Source organism: Rhinolophus ferrumequinum, chromosome 13, assembly GCF_004115265.2.
Source record: "Rhinolophus ferrumequinum isolate MPI-CBG mRhiFer1 chromosome 13, mRhiFer1_v1.p, whole genome shotgun sequence".
Taxonomy (NCBI): Eukaryota; Metazoa; Chordata; class Mammalia; order Chiroptera; family Rhinolophidae; genus Rhinolophus; species Rhinolophus ferrumequinum.
The window spans coordinates 32626267-32647778 of NC_046296.1; the positions used below are offsets into that span (position 1 = coordinate 32626267).

The window sequence follows — 21512 nt, forward strand, 5'->3', positions numbered from 1 at the left end:
TGCATTTATTTTAACTTAGTAGTAGTGATTTTGAAGGTTAATAAATGTTTTGAAGCACTTTGAGAACCAGACGTTTTTATAGATTTATAATTTTATGAATCAATAAAAACAGATTTGAGGCGTACCTTGTTTGCTGATTCTTCTAGGTTCTCAACTTGTATTTGCCCTATAATAGTGAAAATTCAGGTTAAGTTCTAAAATCCTTTCCCATGTGGTTTATAAAGTGACATGTTTATGATATAACACGATGATGATGTGATATATTTATGATATAGCACGGTATTGACTTACAAGTTAATCATAAAGTTGAAATTTTATTTTTCTTTTCATATTTACTATTTAAATACCTGGATAAGAAAGGTGATAGTCATTGTGGTGGTATTCATAATAATAACAAATAACAACCCTGACATTTATTAAGAATTGATTACATGCTATGTACTATATTAAGCACATTAATCATTGTATTAATAACCATTTTAATTCATTATCTCATTTAATCCCCACATCATCCCAGTAAGATCATTCCTATTTTGTATACACATTTTATAGATGAAGAAAATGAAGTGTAAAGGGATTTAGTGACTTCCTGAGGTCACACAGCTAGTAAGTTATAGAGCCAGTATTTGAATATAGGGGATCCAGCTTCAGCACCCAAGCGCTGTGTCTGTTTTATATAAGCCATTGCTGTGGGACCTGGGGAGCCTCCCAGGAAAGAATTATGTTCCCAGGGGCAGTCTTTATCATTGCTTCCCCTAACCTCTCACTGTACCCTATTTTTTAAAACTGCATTAGTTATCAGAACCATTGCTTGCAGACTTCTAATTAGGCCTGTACTCAGGTTTTCTGGATCCTACCCATTCTTCAAAACCCAGCTTATTTTCTTTCACAGTCTTCTAAAATTTCCTCCTGTTTTTTTCCCCCCTTTTCTGAATTCTCACAACAGTGCGATATTTAATTTGTAATTTTATTGACATTGTCTTTATTATGTATTATTGTTTTCCTCGAATTGGACAACTCTATTGTTTTAGAGTTGGACAGGGCCTTGAAGAAAAATCCATGTACCCATGTTGAGGTTTTCTAATCGAGTCTAGGTTGAATTTCTTGAACAGCATCAACTCATGTTTGCTGAATGTCAGAAAACTATTAGCGTTGCTATTATCTCTTTATTCAATATGACATTCATGATGCTAGTTTTACAGCATAGACATGCTATTTCAAATTCTGGTGAGTTTGCACTTGTGCTAGTGTATTGGTACAATAGTGGACGCTAGTTGAAGAGAACCAAGCTGATGCAGATGTTCTTAGGCAGGGTTGGAATGAACTTGGGATGGGAAAAACTTGAATAAATTGTTGAAATCAGAGTTTGAAAACAAAGCGTTAAATCCTATATAGAATTTTAAAGTAATAGCATTCAAATCAAATTACATATAGGAGAATGGAATAAGTGTTTCCTAAACGTAATGAATGTTGTCGAATCCCTGCTCTGTGACATTGTGACAGGCATTTAAAATACCTTCATCAGTATTCACATATATGCTGACAGGAACTCAGGGCTTCCTTGTAATGACCGGCACTTTACATTTCACATCACATGATGTCCCCCACAGAAGTACCCATAAGAGTAAAGGAAAGGCAGGTCCCTTAGAGGACCTGGGGATCAAGACTAAAGCAGCCCCTAGAAATGGGATTTTTCCTTGTCTCCTCCTTTATCTTAAAAATTAACAGGTATTTAAAATTATGCTCGAGTACATCCACGTTTATCTTATTACAAGAATGCGCGCGTGACCCGCCCTCAATTCACAATCCACAGACAGATGAGTTTGTTTTGCTTGTGAATTCAGGAGCCCTTTGGCACACTGCGGGATTCTCCTCGGGTTGTACATGACCCAATCTTGGGACCACAGGCCTGTGGTTACTTGATCCTCACAGTGGCCCTGTGACCCACCGTAAGCCAAGAGCAAAATTGCTAAGTTCGGCTTTGACTCTGTCCTATTAATAGACATTATATAACGGTGTAACACATTCGGTTTTCCTTCTTTCCTTTGGCACCTACATTTTTGTGGTATTATATTTATCTACTCCTAGAGGGAAGTAGCTTTTCAGGTAATCTAAAGGCTGGTTTTCTCTTTATCTTTTGCTTTGTAGGAAATTTTTGTTTTAATGATAGCCAGGTTACGTTTCAAATTAATGTTGACTTTCTCAAAGAAAGACCTCTTAAAAGCAGAGCTGTAAAACGCATATGTGTAGTTTTTAGTAGTTTACATTTCTCAACACATTTTTGAATTAAGTGATTTTTCTGCAGAGAAATATATTTTTGTGTTCCTGAGGTATCTCACCTTTAGTGATGTGTTAACGTTTTTTTTCTATTATTTGAGTATATATCATGCATTGTATGAAGATGATTTTTAAGAAAACTCTTGGCTTGGATTAGAAGTCTGCTAAATTGGGCTTGAGAGATTTAATAATCTTTTATACTGTGTTTCCCTGAAAATAAGACCTAGCCGGACAAACAGCTCTAATGGGTCTTTTGGAGCAAAAATTAATGTAAGACCCGGTCTTATAGTAAAAAAAGACCAGGTATCATATTATATATAATACCAGGTCTTAGGTAATATAAGACCGGGTCTTAATACCAGGTCTTAGGTAATATAAGACCGGATCTTACATTAATTTTTGCTCCAAAAGACGCATTAGAGCTGATTGTCCGGCTAGGTCTTATTTTTGAGGAAACGGTAGCCAGACTGATTTGGACATGTGGGAAATAGATTTGCATGAAAAGCATTTTATAGTAAATAGAAATAGATGCAGGCATTATATTAATATACAACTTAGAGTGGGTTTAAAATGTAGTTTATCAAGTTAGTCTTTCTGTAACATTTTAGGTTTGGGCTTCACTTGATCTAGAGATCTTTTTATTTTTGTGGGTGGAGCAAAATATACATGTGCCGAATCCAAACGGATAAACTAATGTTCTAATTTCAGATTTCTTCTTTTTACATTTTTAGTTGTTGACCTCCTGTACTGGAGAGACATTAAGAAGACTGGAGTGGTGTTTGGTGCCAGCTTGTTCCTGCTACTTTCCCTGACAGTATTCAGCATTGTGAGTGTAACGGCCTACATTGCCCTGGCCCTGCTCTCTGTGACTATCAGCTTTAGGGTGTATAAGGGTGTGATCCAAGCTATCCAGAAATCAGATGAAGGCCACCCATTCAGGTGAGATGTCTGGGAAACAAGGCACGCTTTGGCAACACTGTAAATAGGATTGGGTTGAGACTTCATTCTACTATCTGTAGAGTTTTACAGGCATTTTATTACTGCTTAAAGATAATTGCAAATTTTTGCTAAAAAGCTATACCGAAAGCATCTGCTTTTGAGATTTCCTAAAAGTCGTTTCATAAGCTCATGATGGAAAAGCCTGAATTTATATATCACTAGCCTAACTATACTAATTAGTAATATTTATTTATTAGAAGAAGGTATTGGTTATCTAATTTTAGTTTAATGGAAGCTATATCTTTTTAACATGGTTAGGGTTGATGAGAGTTACATTTTCTTGATTGCTTGATTTCATGCTATCTGATACTAGAAATACCTTTCTCTCCAATAGTATGTTTTTGTTTTCCTGTTATGCTTTCTTATCATGCCTGTATCTTTTCTTACTATTTCTTATCTCTCAGTTTTATCTTCTCATTCCTTAAGGCGTTACTTTTGTATTATCCTTTGGAGAGCTCCTTTATTTCAGCATCTCCATGTCTCTAAGCTGTCATCTTCTGCCCTTATTTTTACATGTACACGCTAGTGTTATGTATCTAATTGCTAAGGGGACTCAAAACATTCTCTTGAGTCTTCTGCCCTCACTTCATGTTCAGCATGTTTTTCCCCTTTTTAAAAATTGGAATATAATTTACATACTATAAAATAAAGTGGTTTTTAGTATATTCACAGAATTGTACATCCATCACCGTCTAATTCCAGACATTTTCATCAGATGAAAAACATACTTTGTACCCATTAGCAATCATTCCCTACCCAGCCCCTGACAACCACTCATCATGTTTTTAAGTGAACCATTTTTCTCAAACGTGTCAGTTTGTATCAGTAGCACCACTATTATCCTAATTTTAGGCTCCTAGTTTTGATATTATCTTCGTTCATTTCCATCTCATGTAAACAAAACACTAAATTTTATTGTTTTTCCTGCTTCCTCAGTCTACACTAGGTGTCCATAAACTACAGTCATGGGCCAAATCCAGTCTGCTGCCAGCTTTTATAAATAAAGTTTTATCGGAACACAGCCATACTCAGTTATTTAGCTGCTTACACGCTTTCATGACAGAGTTAAGTAGTTGTGACAGAGACCATAATGAAATTCAAAGCTTAAAATACTTACTATTTAGCTTTCTACAGAAAAAGTTTGTCTACTCCTGGCTGGACTTCATTTGTTACCAAATTGGCTTCTGGTTACCTCAGATTACTTTTAACTCCTAAAGATGTTGTCAGGTTAATTTTTTTCAAATAGCACCTTATTTTTAGGCAGAGGGCTTTCTCTTCATTATAGGATGAAATCCAGATATCTTTGTCTTGTCTCTCATTTACCCCTTCTAGGGTTTTGTGCCCATTTTCATGCTGCTCCTCAGATGCCCTAATCTACCATACGCTTTATTTGATTCTGTTTGCTTTCAATACCTAGTTCTTGAATAGGCTTCCCTAACTAACCCTGGCTCAAAATGATCTGAGAATTCATTTCCTATTACACTAAGTATTGCTTTGAAATGTTCTCTAATTGTTTTGTATATGACATTTTTTTCAAATAGGGGTTGTGAACATTTAAAACCAATTTTGGCAAGACAAGTATCTATTTGGGCACGAATGAGTATGCAAAGTACTTAGAACATTATCTAGTTGATGTTACTGGGTAAACCTAAATTGATTTGTGAACTTTACAAGAGACCTACTAAATTATTTTGCTTATTGTAAAGACTGGTAATTTTTTTCTCTTTAGCAGTCTCTTCATACTGATGAAGTAATGATGTTATATAAGTTTGTGGGAGAGCAACATTTATTAAATGGCTCTTATGAGTCTGGCCTTTTGTGTATAGGCTTAATTTTCTTGACAACTCTACGAGATGGATGGTATCACTCCATCTTACAGAGGAGTAAGCAGACTTGCAATACAGTAACTTGGAATTACTGCTTCAAAATGGTAGAGCCATATCATGCCACAAATCATAAAGGAATATGATTTTTAATTAGTTATATTGAAATAGTTAAAAACATTGTCAAGCCAAAACTTCTGAATTATCTACAACATAAATTTTGCACATCATTGGATTTTAAAGGAGGCTTTTGGAAAAAACTAATGATTGATTTCTCTATTCTTTATTTCCTTAAAAACACTTTATTCTTAGCTCAAAGGCTAAGTCGTTACAAATCATTATAAAGTAAATTCAGTCAGCATGCTAGTTTAAGCCTGTTGGACAGTTTTCCCAAGTTTTCCAGTCGTGCTATAGTGAAGATGATATTGTACAGTTCATATGTGATACCTGTGGTCATTGGAAAAGAGCGATGGCAGTGCATTAATGACACAGATGCCCTTTGAATGAATGTAAAAAGCCACAGGATGTCATTGATGGAGGGTGCTGCCTTCATGCATGGTGCCTAGGCATCTTCAGCAAGAACAAAAGCAGAACACCAAAGTTTTATCAGCCACTTTTCTGTATTTCTCAAGGCTGCATAAGCACATTATTGCTGATTTAAGGGAATTTGTAAATCTTCGACCATTTTTAACTTGATAATAAGTTAATATTTGTTGGTTAATAATAACAAACTGTATGCTAGATCATTGTACTAGTAAAGTTATAGTCCTGGTCCTTAAGAGTTTATACTCTAGTAGGAAGAATGTACAGGTATACACATGTCCATATTTCAAGGCTGGATATGGAAAGTAGTGTAAGAATAATACCTAAGAAAGCATTGTTAGAGTTATATAGTAGGGTCTTGGGGAAGAGAGAGAAGAGGCTTCATGTATGTATGGGATTTGAGATGGGGCCAACTGACTGGATATGCTGTCACCAAAGGTGGATTGGGAAAATTAGGATCAATTAAGTCAGTAAGATTAAAAAGTGTTTGATGAATGGCTCATTTTTTGGCTACATCAGAGTGAGTAGTGGGAAATAAAGTTGGAAAGATTTAGGAGGGCTCTGGTTGAAAAGTTGGGACTATAGAATCACAGAATGTTTGAGCCCGATGGAATTTAGGAAGATCTATTTCTCTAATTTTACAGAGTTGGAACTATGACCCAGAGAAGTTAAATGCCTTTTGCGAGGTTACATAGCTAGGTAATAGCAGGTCTCCTGACTCCTCCCACCTGAGTTCAACCTAAATAGCAGTATAGGAGAGCTCAAATAAAATTAATCTGCCATTGGCTGAAGGGACTGGATTAGGATGGAGCCAGAGACTTGTTTGGAGACTGATAGACTGTTCCAGTTTATAAATAATGAGCACTTAAACTAGAGTGTTTACATAGTGAATATAGAAAGAAACAAGGAGACATATTTGGGGCTTGTTGCAGAGATAAAACTATGGCATTATCAAAGAAGACTGTTATTTCTCGTGTAAGTAATGAATATCCACTGACATGGGGAAGTGACGAGGAAGGACTGATTAAGAAGCTAATCCCAACAGATACGAGCGAATGCTCAGCAATTCTGATTTGGTTCTACTCTGCCAAAAGAAAACGGCTTCTTGGAAACGATAACTAATGAAGCAGTTCTTTTCGTTCCTGCAGAGTTGACTCCCCCTGCCCCCCATTAGAGTTGTCTTCTTATATTTAACAATTCCAGCTATCTGAGTATAGATTAGGGCATCTAAATGGACAGTAACTATTACGTTTTACTGGGATTGCCACTATACTTTTGACAGCTATTTCACAATCTGGGTTTTGACATATTGGGCCGTTTTCCCTAAAGATTAGGTGGAGAGAGTGTCGTATTTGGAAATGAGTAGGATCTTTGTTAGGAAAACTTGATGAGATAGCATAATGTCAACTTGAAGGAAAAAAATCCATCATAATGACTACCATTTATCGAGTACGTCTTGTGTCTGATTGTGTTACGTATTTTACTCATTGAATCCTTATGATAATCTCCATTTTATAAAAAAGGAAACTGAAGTTTAGAGGGAAGACTAACTTTCCAAAGTTACATAGCCAACTAAGTGGCAGAGCTTAAGAGTCAAGGTCAGATCGATCTGGCTTCAAAGCATGTCCTTTTTTCTACGCTCCTCAGCCGACAGCACATATCAGTGAACACCTACCCTTTGCTTGGTGGATTTTTACATTGTGCTTAATTTGGAAACAGGCTTTTATAGTAAAATATTAATGTCTTTTACAAATATGTAATTGCTGAATGACAGACATCCAGGGAAAATCACTCCAATCAGTGACAATTTTGTTGTGTTTTGTTTTCTAGGGCATATTTGGAATCCGAAGTTGCTATATCTGAGGAGTTGGTTCAGAAATACAGTAATTCTGCTCTTGGACATGTGAACTGCACAATAAAAGAACTCAGGCGCCTCTTCTTAGTTGATGATTTAGTTGATTCTCTGAAGGTAAGTTTATTTACTTTTCATTTTTTACATGCCCAGAATTTAATATTGAAAGAGTTAGTGTCAAATTCTATTTTTCTATATTAAAGTGAATGATAAAGATGTAATGAAATCATGTTATAGTAAAGTTGGGTTTCAAAATTAAAAATCCAGTCAGATATTTAAGACAGAGGAAAGTACTTTTTCTTTTTATAGGAAAAAAGTTATAATAAATACATACTTTTTGAAATCATAAAAATTAAAAGCAAGAAAAATTAAAGGAAATTTTGACAAGGGTAAAGATTATCCAATAGATTTAATACTAGATGTGATTTAATCTGTTTGACTTTCAGAGTCTAGCACTTAATTTCTTACCTTGTGTGTGATTCATATACACACATAAGCTATTTCCTATCTTGGACTCTTTCTTAGCATGTTTATTCTGATAAAGCTTTAATATTCCGAAACACCTCAACTAATCTTTAGTATGTAATTGTTGGAAGTTTTTCTTTACTTTTTGGATCTTGCTACATAGCAGCTGTTAGAGTCTCACCTTGTGAATAAACTCCCAAAGTTCAAACTGACTCAAACCACTAACCAGTCGTGTAACATGAGCCCTAAGCACTTGGTCTTTGGGACTTCAGTGCTTTTCCTTTACATAGAACTTGCCATTTGTGTTTTTTGTGTTATTGCCTGTGATTCTGCTTAAAACGGACTCATTTCCAATCTAAGCCTGTATAGAAATATACTATGGTAGTAATTATCTTACTGTTTCTTTTCCAAGAGTAATGCACTGGTTTACGATTTGTCATGCAAACCAAGGATATCATAGCAATAGGATGATTGGGCCTTTATATCAAGTGAAATAATTTCTGAACTGGTCAGAATAGGTTTAAATGCCCAAACTTCTTTTTTTTTTTTTTTTTTTTTAAATTTATTTTTAATTTATTGGGGTGACAATTGTTAGTAGAATTACATAGATTTCAATTGTGCAATTCTGTATCACATCATCCATAAATCACACTGTGTGTTCACCACCCAGAGTCAGCTCCCCTTCCATCACCATACATTTGATCCCCCTCACCCTCATCCCCCACCCCCCAACACCCTTACGCTCTGGTAACCACCAAATTACGTTCCCCAGATTAATTTTCAAACCCCGTATGCCCAAACTTTTTAACAAACATCTTAGCCTTAATAAGTCAGTAGATGGACTTTATTTTCAGGCTGTGTGTTTTTCTCAGTTTAAGACTTGGGATTCCAGTTAGTTACTAATACATTAATGGTAAATAATTTAGTTTTCTTATATCTCTTTTGTATAGAGTGCTTGCATTTAGTGATTTACTCTGTGCTTTGAGGACAATCTGTAAATAAAAAGACCATGGTTATTTGTGATATGAAATTGGTTTAATTGGTTTCAAAAGGAAACAAAAATATTTTGGAGTAAATCAAGTAGAATCTTGCACGTATGGGTCCCAGAAGAAACCAGTTCCTATTGAAGTGATAATTGCTAGATATAGCTTGACTTGGGGTAGAACATGTATGAAGAATTATTGAGGAGAAAGTACTAGTGCAATTTAAGATGAAGGGCATTTATAGGTGAAAATTGATTGAGAAGAAACACTATAAATGATACAGAGCTTCAAATAAAGGACCATCTGAATTTAACAGTCAGAAATTGGTGTTGGGGTGACTTCAAATGAAGGCATCATGAAGCTGGACAGAGCAGAGTCATTGTTTTTGTAGACTTAATAAAAATTGCAGTAGATATAAACCAAAAATCATCCTTCATGTTTGCATAGTATAGCTATGAAGGCAGCTTTATATGCCTATAATTGAACATTTTTCTTGAGACAAGAGGCATTCTTGGAAGAAATCTGTTTAAAAATAAAACAAAAATTGATCTGGGAATGGTTCATTATATTCCAGTTTTTACAAGTTCGAGTTTAAAGTTTCCACTTGTCTTTAATCAAAAGAAAACTTACTCTTTCAGAGTTTACTGTCATCATTACACAGTCTTGTATGTAGACAGTGATGTAGGTGTGGAAATAAAGGCTAGAGGAGTGAGAAAATAGAGGAGGCCTGATTAAATACTTTAGAAACCTTTTAAATCTGTTTTGCCCAGATGTTTAAAAGTAGGATATGAGGGTGGTGAACACACAATGTAATTTATAGATGATGTGATACAGAATTGTACACCTGAAATCTATGTAATTTTACTAACAATTGTCACCCCAATAAATTAAAAAAAAAAAAGTAGGATATGAGGAAATTTTATGAATAAATTACTTTTATGAGATAAAGAATTTTTTTGCTGTTAAATCTCAGTTTTTAATTTTTTGAAAATTACCTTAGTTGTTTTTTGTTTTGTTTTTTGTTTTTTGTTTTAAGCAATTATGCTACTCATGAGGAAGCTAACATAAAGGAGGAAAACTGAACTTGGTAAATTCTTGCCTTGAGTAACTTTGCTAATTTGAAAGTAACAGAAAGTGTTACTAATGAGATAGATTTACTTTCTGGAACACTATTTTTATGAAGTTTTCTTATATTTTTAAAACATTCTTTGTTTCTTAATATTGGGAAAAAAGGCTTGCATTAAAATGGTAATTTACTACTCTTTCTCCTTAAGGATTAGCAGTACTTTTGAAAAGAAAAAGGAGAAATTTATATGAATGGTTTTCCTGAGGAGTGTTTTTTGGCAGGTCCAGAGCTCAAGGAAAGCTACTTGGTGACTTCCCCTGAAGGCAATTCTTTCAGGGCTCCAAATAAACAGTTGTTTCAACATGTTCACACATAGAATGAACTTTGCATTTAGATCTCAATTCCAGTTGCGGGGAAAAGAATAAGGCAAGGGATCCTTTTCTCCAGATGCAAAGGTGCTGGGTCCAAAACGCTTGGTAATGCAGGTGTACACGCTGATAATATACACAAAGGGTCTTCCTTGATAAACCTTGTGGTTCTGCTACATGGGGGGACTTTATTAAACTTTTTCTGAATGTAATTGTGTATTAGTAGTACAGATTCCTTCTGTTTGTTTTCACAGATTAAGAGTATTACAGAACACAGCATATTTGCTTAAAACGTCTCTTATTGAAAAAAGCTGATAAGAACTTGACATTCTTGGCTTTTTATAAAAATGACTTAAAGTGTTCCCTTTCTGGAAGGAGTTTCTTGAGCATTTGCCATCTTAACCCCTCAGAGTTTTTGTCTATATAGGTGGTATTTTTAAAAAGAGAATGATTTTTTTCTTCTCTATTACTTTTTGCCTTTTAGCCACAGCAGCTGGTAGGAGAGTCTTACTATATTCTCTCTCTCTAAAGTAAGCAAAAAGCATTTTTTTAAAATAATTCTTTTTTCCCCCCTATTTTTTCAACATAAAGAAAAAATCAATTTGCCTTCTTATATTCAGATTTTAAATCTGGAAAGTTTGCTAATAGCCCTAATCTCTCCACCTTTCAGATGAATTTGTGGAACACTGAGTTTTAATTTTATAGGAACCAGTTTTTGGTTGGGATTACTTTAATTTTGTATGATTTATAGCTAAAAAAATGAAAATTTCCCTAATTTCAAGAATTCATGCAGTGGGAATTAGTCTCCAATTTTATCATTTAGAAAGACATTATATCAGTCTCTGTGGCTTATTTAAAAATAATAGCTTTTAAACAATTTAAAAGTGATTCCTCTATAAGTCATTGTCTTCATAAATGTTTGGTGCCCTCAAATTTATATAATCTACATTTCTAGATTCTGGGTCACAATTACCACTACTTCTATTTGAAACCTTCTTCCTCAGAAATTGAAAATTTTAGAGCCACTGAAATGGCTCTAAAATGTGAAACTTTTTCTTCTCTTTATTACCTTTTGGGGAGCAGTGTGTGGGAGAAGCCTATTCTTTCAAATGTGATCAAAGAAATAACCAAACTCCTAGGTTCATTAGGCCTTATGAAAAAGACCTGATTTGAGATGGTGGTAATCATTGTGCCTGGTTTAGGTTTCCTTCTGCTGGTTGACTTAAATAAAATGTGTTCTGCACATTTGTCCTGTTAAATTCTGTGTACTCATTCCATTTGTTTAGCTCTTTTGCAATTAACTACATCTAAACCCTAGAAAAGATTTCAGGTATCCATACGATGAGCAACTATCCATTTCCCAAAGGATTAATTCTAGTCAAATATTATGGGCAAAATTACTGGCAATATATTCCGAATTCCATTTCGTAGAACTTATTTCAAACATTAGTATAAAACTTGACCACAGCCAAATATTTGACCAATCCTCAGGCTTTGTTTTAAATACTACATTTTGTAGAGTGGGTTTGTTCAATTGAGTGCCAGACATAAGGTTGGGGGAAGAAAATGAATGAAAGGGAAGTAAAAGAGGAATGTTCTCTAGTAAAATTTAGTTACAAAAGCTGTGTATGTATCCTTTTCTCGGAGAGTCTAATGTCAGTTTATTAGTACCTGAGAAGTCAGAAAGAGGCTGGATAACTTTGTTTAACCTATTATTTGTCAACTTGTTTAACACCCATTACCACCGAAAACTAGTATGACAGTTGAGTAAATTTAAACCACGTCGTTAAGGTTTAATTCCTTTCTGTGACTGACCTCTGTAAGGGATCTTGGATAGGGGCTCTTGTTTTAAAACAGTGGTTCTCACATGGGCTGCACATTGGAACCACCTGGGGAGCTATACAATTTACTGATACCTGGGAAGGGGAAGAGGAGGGGCCCTTATCCCCTGAAACTGTGATTTAATTTCTCTGGGGAAATCACGCTTTTTAAAAGCTGCAGCATTTAGCTATCTGGGCTGTTGCTTCTCCCCACTCCCACCCCCCTCCCTATTATAATAAAGAAAAGCATATGACAGTGCCTGCTGGGCTCAGCTTTGGGGCTTCTTGATAAGGCTCTGAGCCTTATTAAAGGTTCTTCCTGTCTTTTGAAACCTCAAATCCCAAGAAAAAGTCTAAAAATTGTAGTTAGTACATACCAAGTGTGGGGACAGAGCCAGGAGTGCAGTTTCCAGGCTCTCGGCCTCACGTTGAAAGGTGCTGGCTCAGGTAGTAAATGGCCATCAACTGTGATTGGATGGCCACCATCTGTGGCTGGGTGGCTGTCAGCTGTAACCAGTGAGCCACTGGCCACTAATATAACTGCCGTGGCTACGCTAGCAGGGAATGGGGGCTAGCAAGCGGATGGTGGCTGGCAGGCGGAGTGTGGATTGTGGATAGCAGAGAGGCGGATTGTAGTTAACAAGTGAGGTTATTTGGCAGAGGGAAGTGGACGGCAGGTTGCAGGTAGTGTGGCTCCTGCTTCGTATGTCTCCAACCCAGCTGCTGGTGAGAAAATAGTGGTGACTCCCCTATGTATGGCTCCGTTGGTGTTCCTTTTTGGCCTCACCATGTCCTGCGTTCTTGTGCGGGGAGTGGGAGCTGAGACCCCGCATGCCACCCGTCATGACACCAAGACCGGGTGTTTTGGGCAAATGTTCTTTTTTGTCACATGGCTTTGGGTGTAAAGACTATATTCTGTATGACAGTAATTCTGTGACTTTCAGTGAAAATGTATGTTAAAGTAGTTTGTAAGAAAATTTCTACCTATAGTTGCCTGATCATCAGGCAACCATCATGTTCCAGAATACAGCCTTAAATCTGAAAGTGAGCAAAAAAAAAAAAAAAAAGCCTGAACTCCAGAAATAGCTGACCCAAAAGAACGTTAAAATCTAGCCCTCAAGTGCTTATGAGGTTATTAACATACACATTTTGACAGTTTCCTTTCTGGTTTCTTTGGCTCAAGAAAACTTAGAAGGGAAATAGGATGGGAAAAATATAGAGACAGTCAAAGTGATATTAATGAATGAAGCTGAAGATGTCAAAAAAAGGTCAAATATTTTTCAATGTTTGAAAATGTCAGAATTGCCAAAGTAATTTCTGAAATTCTGTTAAGTACCCTTTCCTCCATTTTCTTTAAAAATGCCCTCTGCTCCCCACTGAGACATCATCTAACAAAAATCTGCACAGTTAAATTTAATTCCTTATTCCCCTGGACAGAAGACAAACAAGAGATGGCCCTTTCCCCTGTTTCGGTGTTTATGAGACCACCTCTCTCCTTCAGTCTCAGATGGGAACTTTGACTTTCCCGGTAATTTGCGTTGGCCATAATGTTGCAAAATATTTGCCATGGAATAGCATAGAATTTGTAGGTCCCCAGTGAGAACTGCCTTTTTGTTTTTTTAGAAGTGTTTAGTGACCTTTTTTCTGCCTCTGTGATAGCAGGCACATTTGTGATGAATTTTCAATAATGGTTACTCTGTAGGTGGTTCTGTAGTATAGCAGAGCAGGTAGATTCTGGAGCCAGGTAAAGCTGAGATCACTGTGACCTCTGGTCTGGCAACTTGCTTAATCTTTCTGCATCTTGGTTTCCTCTTCTGTGGGGATAACAACAGTACTTAACTTCAGGGGTTATGATGAGATTAATTACTGATGTAATGTATGTTAAAAAAAAAGGTAGTTGATGCTGTTATTGTATAACAGTTACAGTAATTGTACAATTGCTGGATGCTAGTTCTTATTACCACCACTCCTTTCTCTTCTGATGGTGTGTTCTCCAGAAACCCTTACTCGTTATTTTTGTTTTGAGCCTCTGAAGTGTTTAATCTCCTCCAAACTTAGCTGCAACAATGAAAACTTCTGTGATAACATGTAAAAACGTGAATGTCTGTTTTCTCTCTTAAAATGGGGAAATTTGGTAGCATTGGCCTGTAATAGTTGCATGGCAGCGGTCTGTGGAGCTGGATCGTGGGTGCCTCCTTGAGAGGTGGAGTGCATTTATCTGTTTGCCTCAGTGCTCATCCAGGCTTCTTCACGCGTGTACGCGTATGTCACCTGCCTCGCCCCACAGACATGGGAGGCTTCCCCGTTCCTCTCTTTGCCTCTGGAGAGCCTGGCTTTTAGGAAGAATATTCTCCAAGAGGCAAGTCCAGTGACAGTGGAGCCCCCTGAGATAGCCTAGGTGTGAAATCTTCTGCTTCTCTCCTTGATGGTTTGCAATGGGACCTTGTCAGTGACTAAAGGACCAAATTAGGACTTACTTTTAGCTTGTGTGTGCTAGTATCTGGGTTCTATCTTGGGAGGGCATCTTTCTTGCTAAAGCAATTTCTTCTAAAAGGTGGGAGGTGGACTCTTTTTCCTTTAGACTTGTGGATGGTGATGGATGAAAATAGCTCTGTTGCTCTATAGTCAACTTGCTCAAGTGTAGAAGTTATATTTCGCTTCTGCAATAGGAGTCTGTAAAGCTATGTGAGAAGGAAAAGGCTTGCTAACTGGAGTCGTGCTTTAAACCTTTACCAGTAGTTCCATAGTTGTTGCTAAGACCAAAACAGCATTTAATTTTTGATTTTCAATTAACAGGTGTTAAGAATTAAGAACGCCTGGCATTCGCCCGCTTGAACACTAAATTCAGTAGTGGGGGTAGTCAGAATGTTACTGTTCCTAGAACTGACAATTTGTGAAGGAAGCCAAAGTGTCCTCCTAACCTGTAGTAAACATGCCTACTAGAGTTTGAACGCCGTAATTACTGCTAATACCCAGCTCATAGTAGGCATTTAGTCAGGCATTCAATCAGATTTTGTTGAATGAATGAATATATGGGGAAAGATGCTTTAGATCAAGGGTGGTCAGCAAACTACTGTTTAGCTCATGGCCTGCTTTGTACAGCCTGGGAACTAGGAATGGTTTTTACATTTTTAAAGGATAATATTCAAAGAATAGTCAAAGGTGATACTCAAAGAACATGTGACAGAGAGCCCTCGTGGCCTCCAAAACCTGAAATGTTTGTTACCTATCTTACTTTACAAAAAGTTTGCCAATCCCTGCTTTAGATAGATGATGGAGTGCCGGTTCCTCTCGTCATTTGCACCATGTTACATGTACCTAAAGAATCACCTGGATGGTGGCATCGCGGTGACGCTTGTTACCTGCTACATAGAGCAGAGTGGTTGCCAGACACAGGAAGGCTTTTATTAGGTTAGTGGAAAAGTAATTGCGGTTTGTGCAATTGTTTTTAACCTTTTAAACTGCACCAACCTAATAATAGGAAGCCAACAAATTGCTGATGATGCATGTTTAATCAAATCCAGACTGACTTTGTGTTTATAAGTCTTCAAGACTGCTTTGAACTGTCTGTCATTGAGTCGTAGACCTAGATGATGTCAAGTTTTAGACTTGGAAGAAAACTTGAAAATTCTCTTGTCCAGACATTCATGAATAAACGAAAGTTTGGAGAAGAAATAAAGGACTTCTCAAAAGGAAATCGCTCTTTAGAAGCAAAGTCTTTCCCAACTACCTTATTTAATGATTAAAAAAAAAAAATTCTTCCCCAGATTTTGAGGCCAGGATTACTGAAGGAGGAGAGTTTAGTGAGTTCACTGCAGTCCCCAGCCCCTGGAGGGGACAGTGGAGTCTTACCTGGGGCAAGTTATTAACCTATTTGTCCTTCAGTATTGGCATCTGCTGTGGGAATGATGATAGTCCTGCCTCAGAAAGTTAAGAGCATAAATGAGTTTATACTTGTAAAGCATTCAAAACAGTACCTGTCACTGATATCTAAGAACTATATCAGTGATTGTTAAATCAGGAAGGCAGTGGCTAAAGAAGAATACTGGACAATTTTATGAAGAGGTATAAAAGTGTAAGGAGTCCTCATCCCCAGGGTTAACTGTGGCTGTTAAAACATGTATTGCTGGGCAAACAGTGCCCCTAACTTGTAATAAAATGCTAGAGGTGACATTTTTGGTACCTGAAACCTAGTCTCCTTGATAATAAATACTACCTGCCCCGTTGTTACTTATTCAGGTGTATGAGATTTTAATGTTTGAATTATTCAGCTCATGTAGATCTTCAAGCACTTAATTTGTTGTTTCTTTAAAATCAGTTTTAATGGCGAATTCTCATAGTACCTTTTCAGTCTTCCCATTAAAAAACTAAATGCTATATTAGAACTGGAGGGGCAAGGTGTACAACTATGTTGGGCATGTTTTCTGATCTCAGAGAAAACAGAATCAACTACTTGGTAGGGTAGTCTGGAGAAAATGAATCAAATCTGTTAATTGTTTTAATTAGGATTCTGAAATTCTCAGTTGAGACTGGTGAGTTAGAAGTGAAATACCTATTACTTTACCAAGTCTCCCAGGAATATACCTCTAGTAGGTTGGCATTTAGATGGGATGCTTTTATGTGAAAGCTTAATTAAGAAACGTGAATTTTGTTTTTAATAGGCTAACGTTATTTTCTTCTAGTTTGCAGTGTTGATGTGGGTATTTACCTATGTTGGTGCCTTGTTCAATGGTCTGACACTACTGATTTTGGGTAAGTCGACAAAAGCATTGGAATGAAAAAATTGCAGGGAAAAAATTGTGTGCGAGGGACTTAGAGATTTTAGTGGAGAATATCCTTATAGGAAAAATAGGATATATGTTTGAGGTTGTGATCTCTTTAAGTAAATTGTTGATGTTTACTGAAATGCTACTTTAGTTTCTGAAGACTTCTCCAGCTAACAGTGATAAAGCAGATCAAGGGTGGGCTTATCCTATGGTACAATCATAAATCTACTTAACCAGGGATACCTGCATTTGTAAAGTCTGTGCAACATGATTTTAAGCCAGGCTTAATTCATTGCTCCGAGTGGCTCCCCACCAGCACGTGCATCCAGGAGATGTATTAGTCATTAGGAACACTGCCTGGCAAGCTCACGAGTGTTGCCAGTGTGATAGCTTTTTAGTGTTTGTTCCCTAAATCGTACCAGTCTATTTTAAAGGTTGTGTATTTCCTTTTTCAGCTCTGATTTCACTCTTCAGCGTTCCTGTTATTTATGAACGGCATCAGGTAATTCCTTAACTGTAGATTTTAGAATACATAACAAAGTTTATTATGTGGAACTTACAAATGTGTCACTGCCAGTTTTCAGTCTTACAGAAATGAGGAATATGGTGGTTGCTTAAGCCTGTAGTTTGTTGGATCATAGCACAGATTCTTCAGCAACGGTAATTTTCTAATAACTCCTTTATACCGCTCTTTCAGGCGCAGATAGATCATTTTCTAGGACTTGCAAATAAGAATGTTAAAGATGCAATGGCTAAGTAAGTATTTAAAATCGGCAACTTTTTTTTTTTTTTTTTTTTTTTTTTTACTAAGAGTAAGGTGTACTGGACTTTGAAAACGGTGCAGTATTTTCATATTTCAGGCATAGTGAGTAGCAAATCTCAGATCTACATTGTGACAGAATTGTCAAAAGACCTTTTTTCCCTAACATTTGGATAATTGATTTCTACGTGTATGATGTGTATTTAAGGCTTTGTTTAAATCTAATTTGTGAGGCCATTGGTACCAGAATTATAACTTGTGGCTTGATAGCCTTAGGATTTCACTTCTTGTATAAGCTGAGCTATATGCAAGTAGTTCTTAAGGACAGCATTTTAAGAAACAGAAAACAAAATATTTAAAATTTTAAAATATTTACACTGACCTTTTCTCCCACCTCCTTTTCATTTGTAGAATCCAAGCGAAAATTCCTGGATTGAAACGCAAAGCTGAATGAAAAAAAAGCCTGAAATAATTAACAGTAGGAATTTATCTTTAAAGGGGATATTCATTGATTACATGGGGGAGGGTCAGGGAAGAATGAAACCTGGACATTGCAGTTTCACAGATCTTTATTTTTTAGCAATGCAGTGTCTGAGGAAAAATTACCTGTCTTGACTGCCATGTGTTCATCACCTTAAGTATTGTAAGCTGCTATGTATGGATTTAAACCGTAATCATATTTGTTTTTCCTATATGAGGCACTGGTGAATAAAAAAAGATCTGAGAAAGCTGTATATTATACTTTGTTGCAGGTAGTCTTGCTGTATTTGGGGGAATTGCAGAGAAAGTGAAGCTGAAAAAAATAATAACCCTTTTCACAGTTTGTGCACTGTGTATGGTCTGTGTGGATTGATGCAGATTTTCTGAAATGAAATGTTTAGACGAGATCATACCACTAAAGCAGGAGTGAAAAAGCTTGCCTTTCTGGTATGTTCTAGGTGTATTGTGAATTTTACTGTTATATTAATTGCCAATATAAGTAAATATAGATCATATATATATCTATATATAGGTGTTTCACAAAGCTTAGACCTTGACCTTCCAGCTGCCCCACAGTGCTTGATATTTCAGTCATTGGTTATATGTGTGTAGTTTCAAATACATAAGCAGAAAAAAATATATTTCTAGGAGCACTACCATCCATTTTCAACATGAAACGATGCCATGCCACATAGAACTCAAATATAAACTTCATCGCACAGACTCACCGTAGTTAATTTTGTCACAGACTTTGACTCTATGGACTGAATTTAATGCTTCCAAAAATGTTGCAAATATCAAACATTGTTATGCAAGATATTATAAAATGATTTATACAATTGTGGTTTAAGCTGTACTGAACTAAATCTGTGGAATGCATTGTGAACTGTAAAAGCGAAGTATCAATAAAGCTTATAGACTTAAATACGTTTGGTATTTTGGCTTCATGAAACTGCAGCAGATTGAAAGTACACACAAAGGTAGACTGCTTCCTCCCACCGGGAGTGGTAGCTGGTACGTTAGAAAGGGTCTCAGCTAGTGATGCAGCTGTATTGACTTCGAAGACAAAAGAACATGTTTACATAATCAAATTTATTGGACACATACCAAAATGTCTTTAAACTGTGTATTTTTTTTATACTTTGATAATGGAAAATAAAATTCATGCACCAATATTTTAACATAGAATACAGTGCAGGATTTATGAACATACATAAAATCATACCATAGAAACGTTTACTAATAAGATTTAAGACGTTTTTCTTGACACACAGACACTATTGCTCTTTAAATATAGTTGTACATGTCATCAGTGTTCAATTTGTTGTTCTTCCATATGGTTATTTCAATGCAAGATTCAATTAGTATGGAAGGTCAGTGGAACAATATATAGGCAGACATGGTTATCACTCAGCATCACCAGTCACATGGTTACAGAAAACAATTAGGACTGCATAGGAATTCTAACAGTGGGCCCAACAACCTAGCAGTGGATTAATGTAAGGCATTAATAAATTGGCATATAAAAATAGCTTAATGATCTAATAATCCATTTAGAATGCTGAAGCACTTCTGTGGTAAATGTTATCTATTTAATTGAAAATGCTTCATGTCACCTTTTCTTTGAACGGGCAACTGCAAATAGCCAGTAACTCAAGATCCAGAATTTTAGTTTACTGACTGGAAGGACTCAGAGTCACCAGCCCATCGCACCTGCGGTGTGTGCCATCTGCCCCCTCCTGTAGTCAGTGGTTGGCCAAGTGTAAAGTGTGATGAGGTGGTTTAGAGAGACCTGGTTAATACCGTCCAACTCACATTCTATTACCTACCCAACTTGGAGGATTTCTCCATGACGTTAGTTTGTTTTATAATCTTGATTTATCACATATTACCTTGGTTGGTTTGGGAATTTGTTCTGCAGAGATTTTTTTTTTATCTAGACTTGACCTATACAGTTCACCAGAATCAAATCAGTGGTGTCAAGCCAACCCCACTCTGGGAGTGGTAACCCCAGTGCTGCCTCAGTGAGGTTGGCTCATTTATTACCATTTTAGATTTAATAAGACCGATCGGCTCATCTTCTGGACCGCGTTGAGCTTTTTTTTTCACTTCTGTTTTATAGTAGAGGTTTGTTTTTATTTGAATTCTATTTCAGATTTCGTGGGTTTGGCACTAAACATAATGAAAACCCATTCTACTCCCTTTCTCCTGAATTTCTTTGTTGATCACCTTCCTATAGCAACTACTTCCCAAACAGGTAAGTGATATCCTTCATTTAGGAAGCCTTGACATAAACACATGACGTGGGTGACAGACCAGGAATCTGCTAAGGGTCCTGTAGCCCTCCTCAGTTTTGAAGTTTTAGCACCATATGTAGAAAGGAGATAATTTGTGGGAGGTGAGACAGCAGCCCACACAACTGGAAACTTTCAAAGGCACTTAATGGATATAAAACTCTGCAAACGAAACCTTAAAAAATTAAGTTTCTCAACTTGTTTATACATGGCTCATTTGGTTTTGAAAGCTAAATGTGGAGAACAGAGGCTATCAAGAGTTCTAGTACTTCGGTGCACTAACTTAAGCTGTCTGGTTCAACTTATTTGTAAAAATGAACACTTTTAAAGTATATAGAAACATAATAGCAAAACACCTTTTGTAAAAGCTCCGATGCAAATTAAAAGCTACATATTGGTTAGGGTAACTGAGGCTTTCCATTTTGTCAGTGGGCTACATTATCAGATAGGATTTTTTTTTTGTCAGTGGTGTTAATACATATAGTTTTTAGTCGCAGGAACAGAGGCAAGCACGTCTTAACCTTCGAGAGCTGACCTTCCGTCTTGGCATCACAGTTTTGGAGGCTCCCGAGCACAGGAGCGGTCTTACCAAGTCACTAGCAGGCGGAGCTTGTGCGGCCTGCAGCGTTGGAGGCCTTTCCCAGCAGCTGGGGACGAGGAGGCGCCGCGTCTCGGCCTCTGCAGTTGCTGGGTGGGAGCAGCAGCAGCAATAAAGTATGAGGTTTCTGGCATTTACAGACATCGCCACACAAATACACTGAAAAAGCAGATCAAACAGTCATTTTACACGGCGGGACACTCTTTTATGTCAAATGACAAAAAAAAAAACAATCTTGCCAGGTGCTCTCAAGTCGAGCTCAGGCGATGTACTGAACATGTAGATGTCAGTTTCAAAAGGCAAACCAGGGATCTTGCCACCAATTAAAGATCTGCTCTTCTTAAAAGGTCTGTTGTTTTGTTTGGCTCTTTCAGCAGCCTGAGTGTCCGTGCTGAATGCGAGGACTTTTGGCAATTTG

General features: G+C 36.8%; 2 protein-coding genes across 5 annotated transcripts in view; one reads left to right on the forward strand and one right to left on the reverse strand.

Annotated features, from left to right (window-relative positions):
• RTN4 (reticulon 4) overlaps positions 1-19127 on the forward strand; it is a 70373-nt gene extending 51246 nt beyond the window's left edge. For all 4 annotated transcript variants that reach the window (XM_033125250.1, XM_033125251.1, XM_033125249.1 and 1 more), the window contains 6 exons: positions 3009-3216; positions 7473-7611; positions 16879-16948; positions 17418-17464; positions 17660-17718; positions 18134-19127. In XM_033125250.1, coding sequence (XP_032981141.1) covers positions 3009-3216; positions 7473-7611; positions 16879-16948; positions 17418-17464; positions 17660-17718; positions 18134-18176 — 566 coding nt within the window. In that variant the 3' untranslated portion in view covers positions 18177-19127. The remainder of the gene's footprint in view (positions 1-3008; positions 3217-7472; positions 7612-16878; positions 16949-17417; positions 17465-17659; positions 17719-18133) is intronic.
• Positions 19128-19228: 101 nt separating this feature from the next.
• EML6 (EMAP like 6) overlaps positions 19229-21512 on the reverse strand; it is a 240439-nt gene continuing 238155 nt past the window's right edge. The window contains exon 44 of the mRNA XM_033125253.1: positions 19229-21253. Within this exon, the coding sequence (XP_032981144.1) occupies positions 21229-21253 (25 nt within the window). The 3' untranslated portion in view covers positions 19229-21228. The remainder of the gene's footprint in view (positions 21254-21512) is intronic.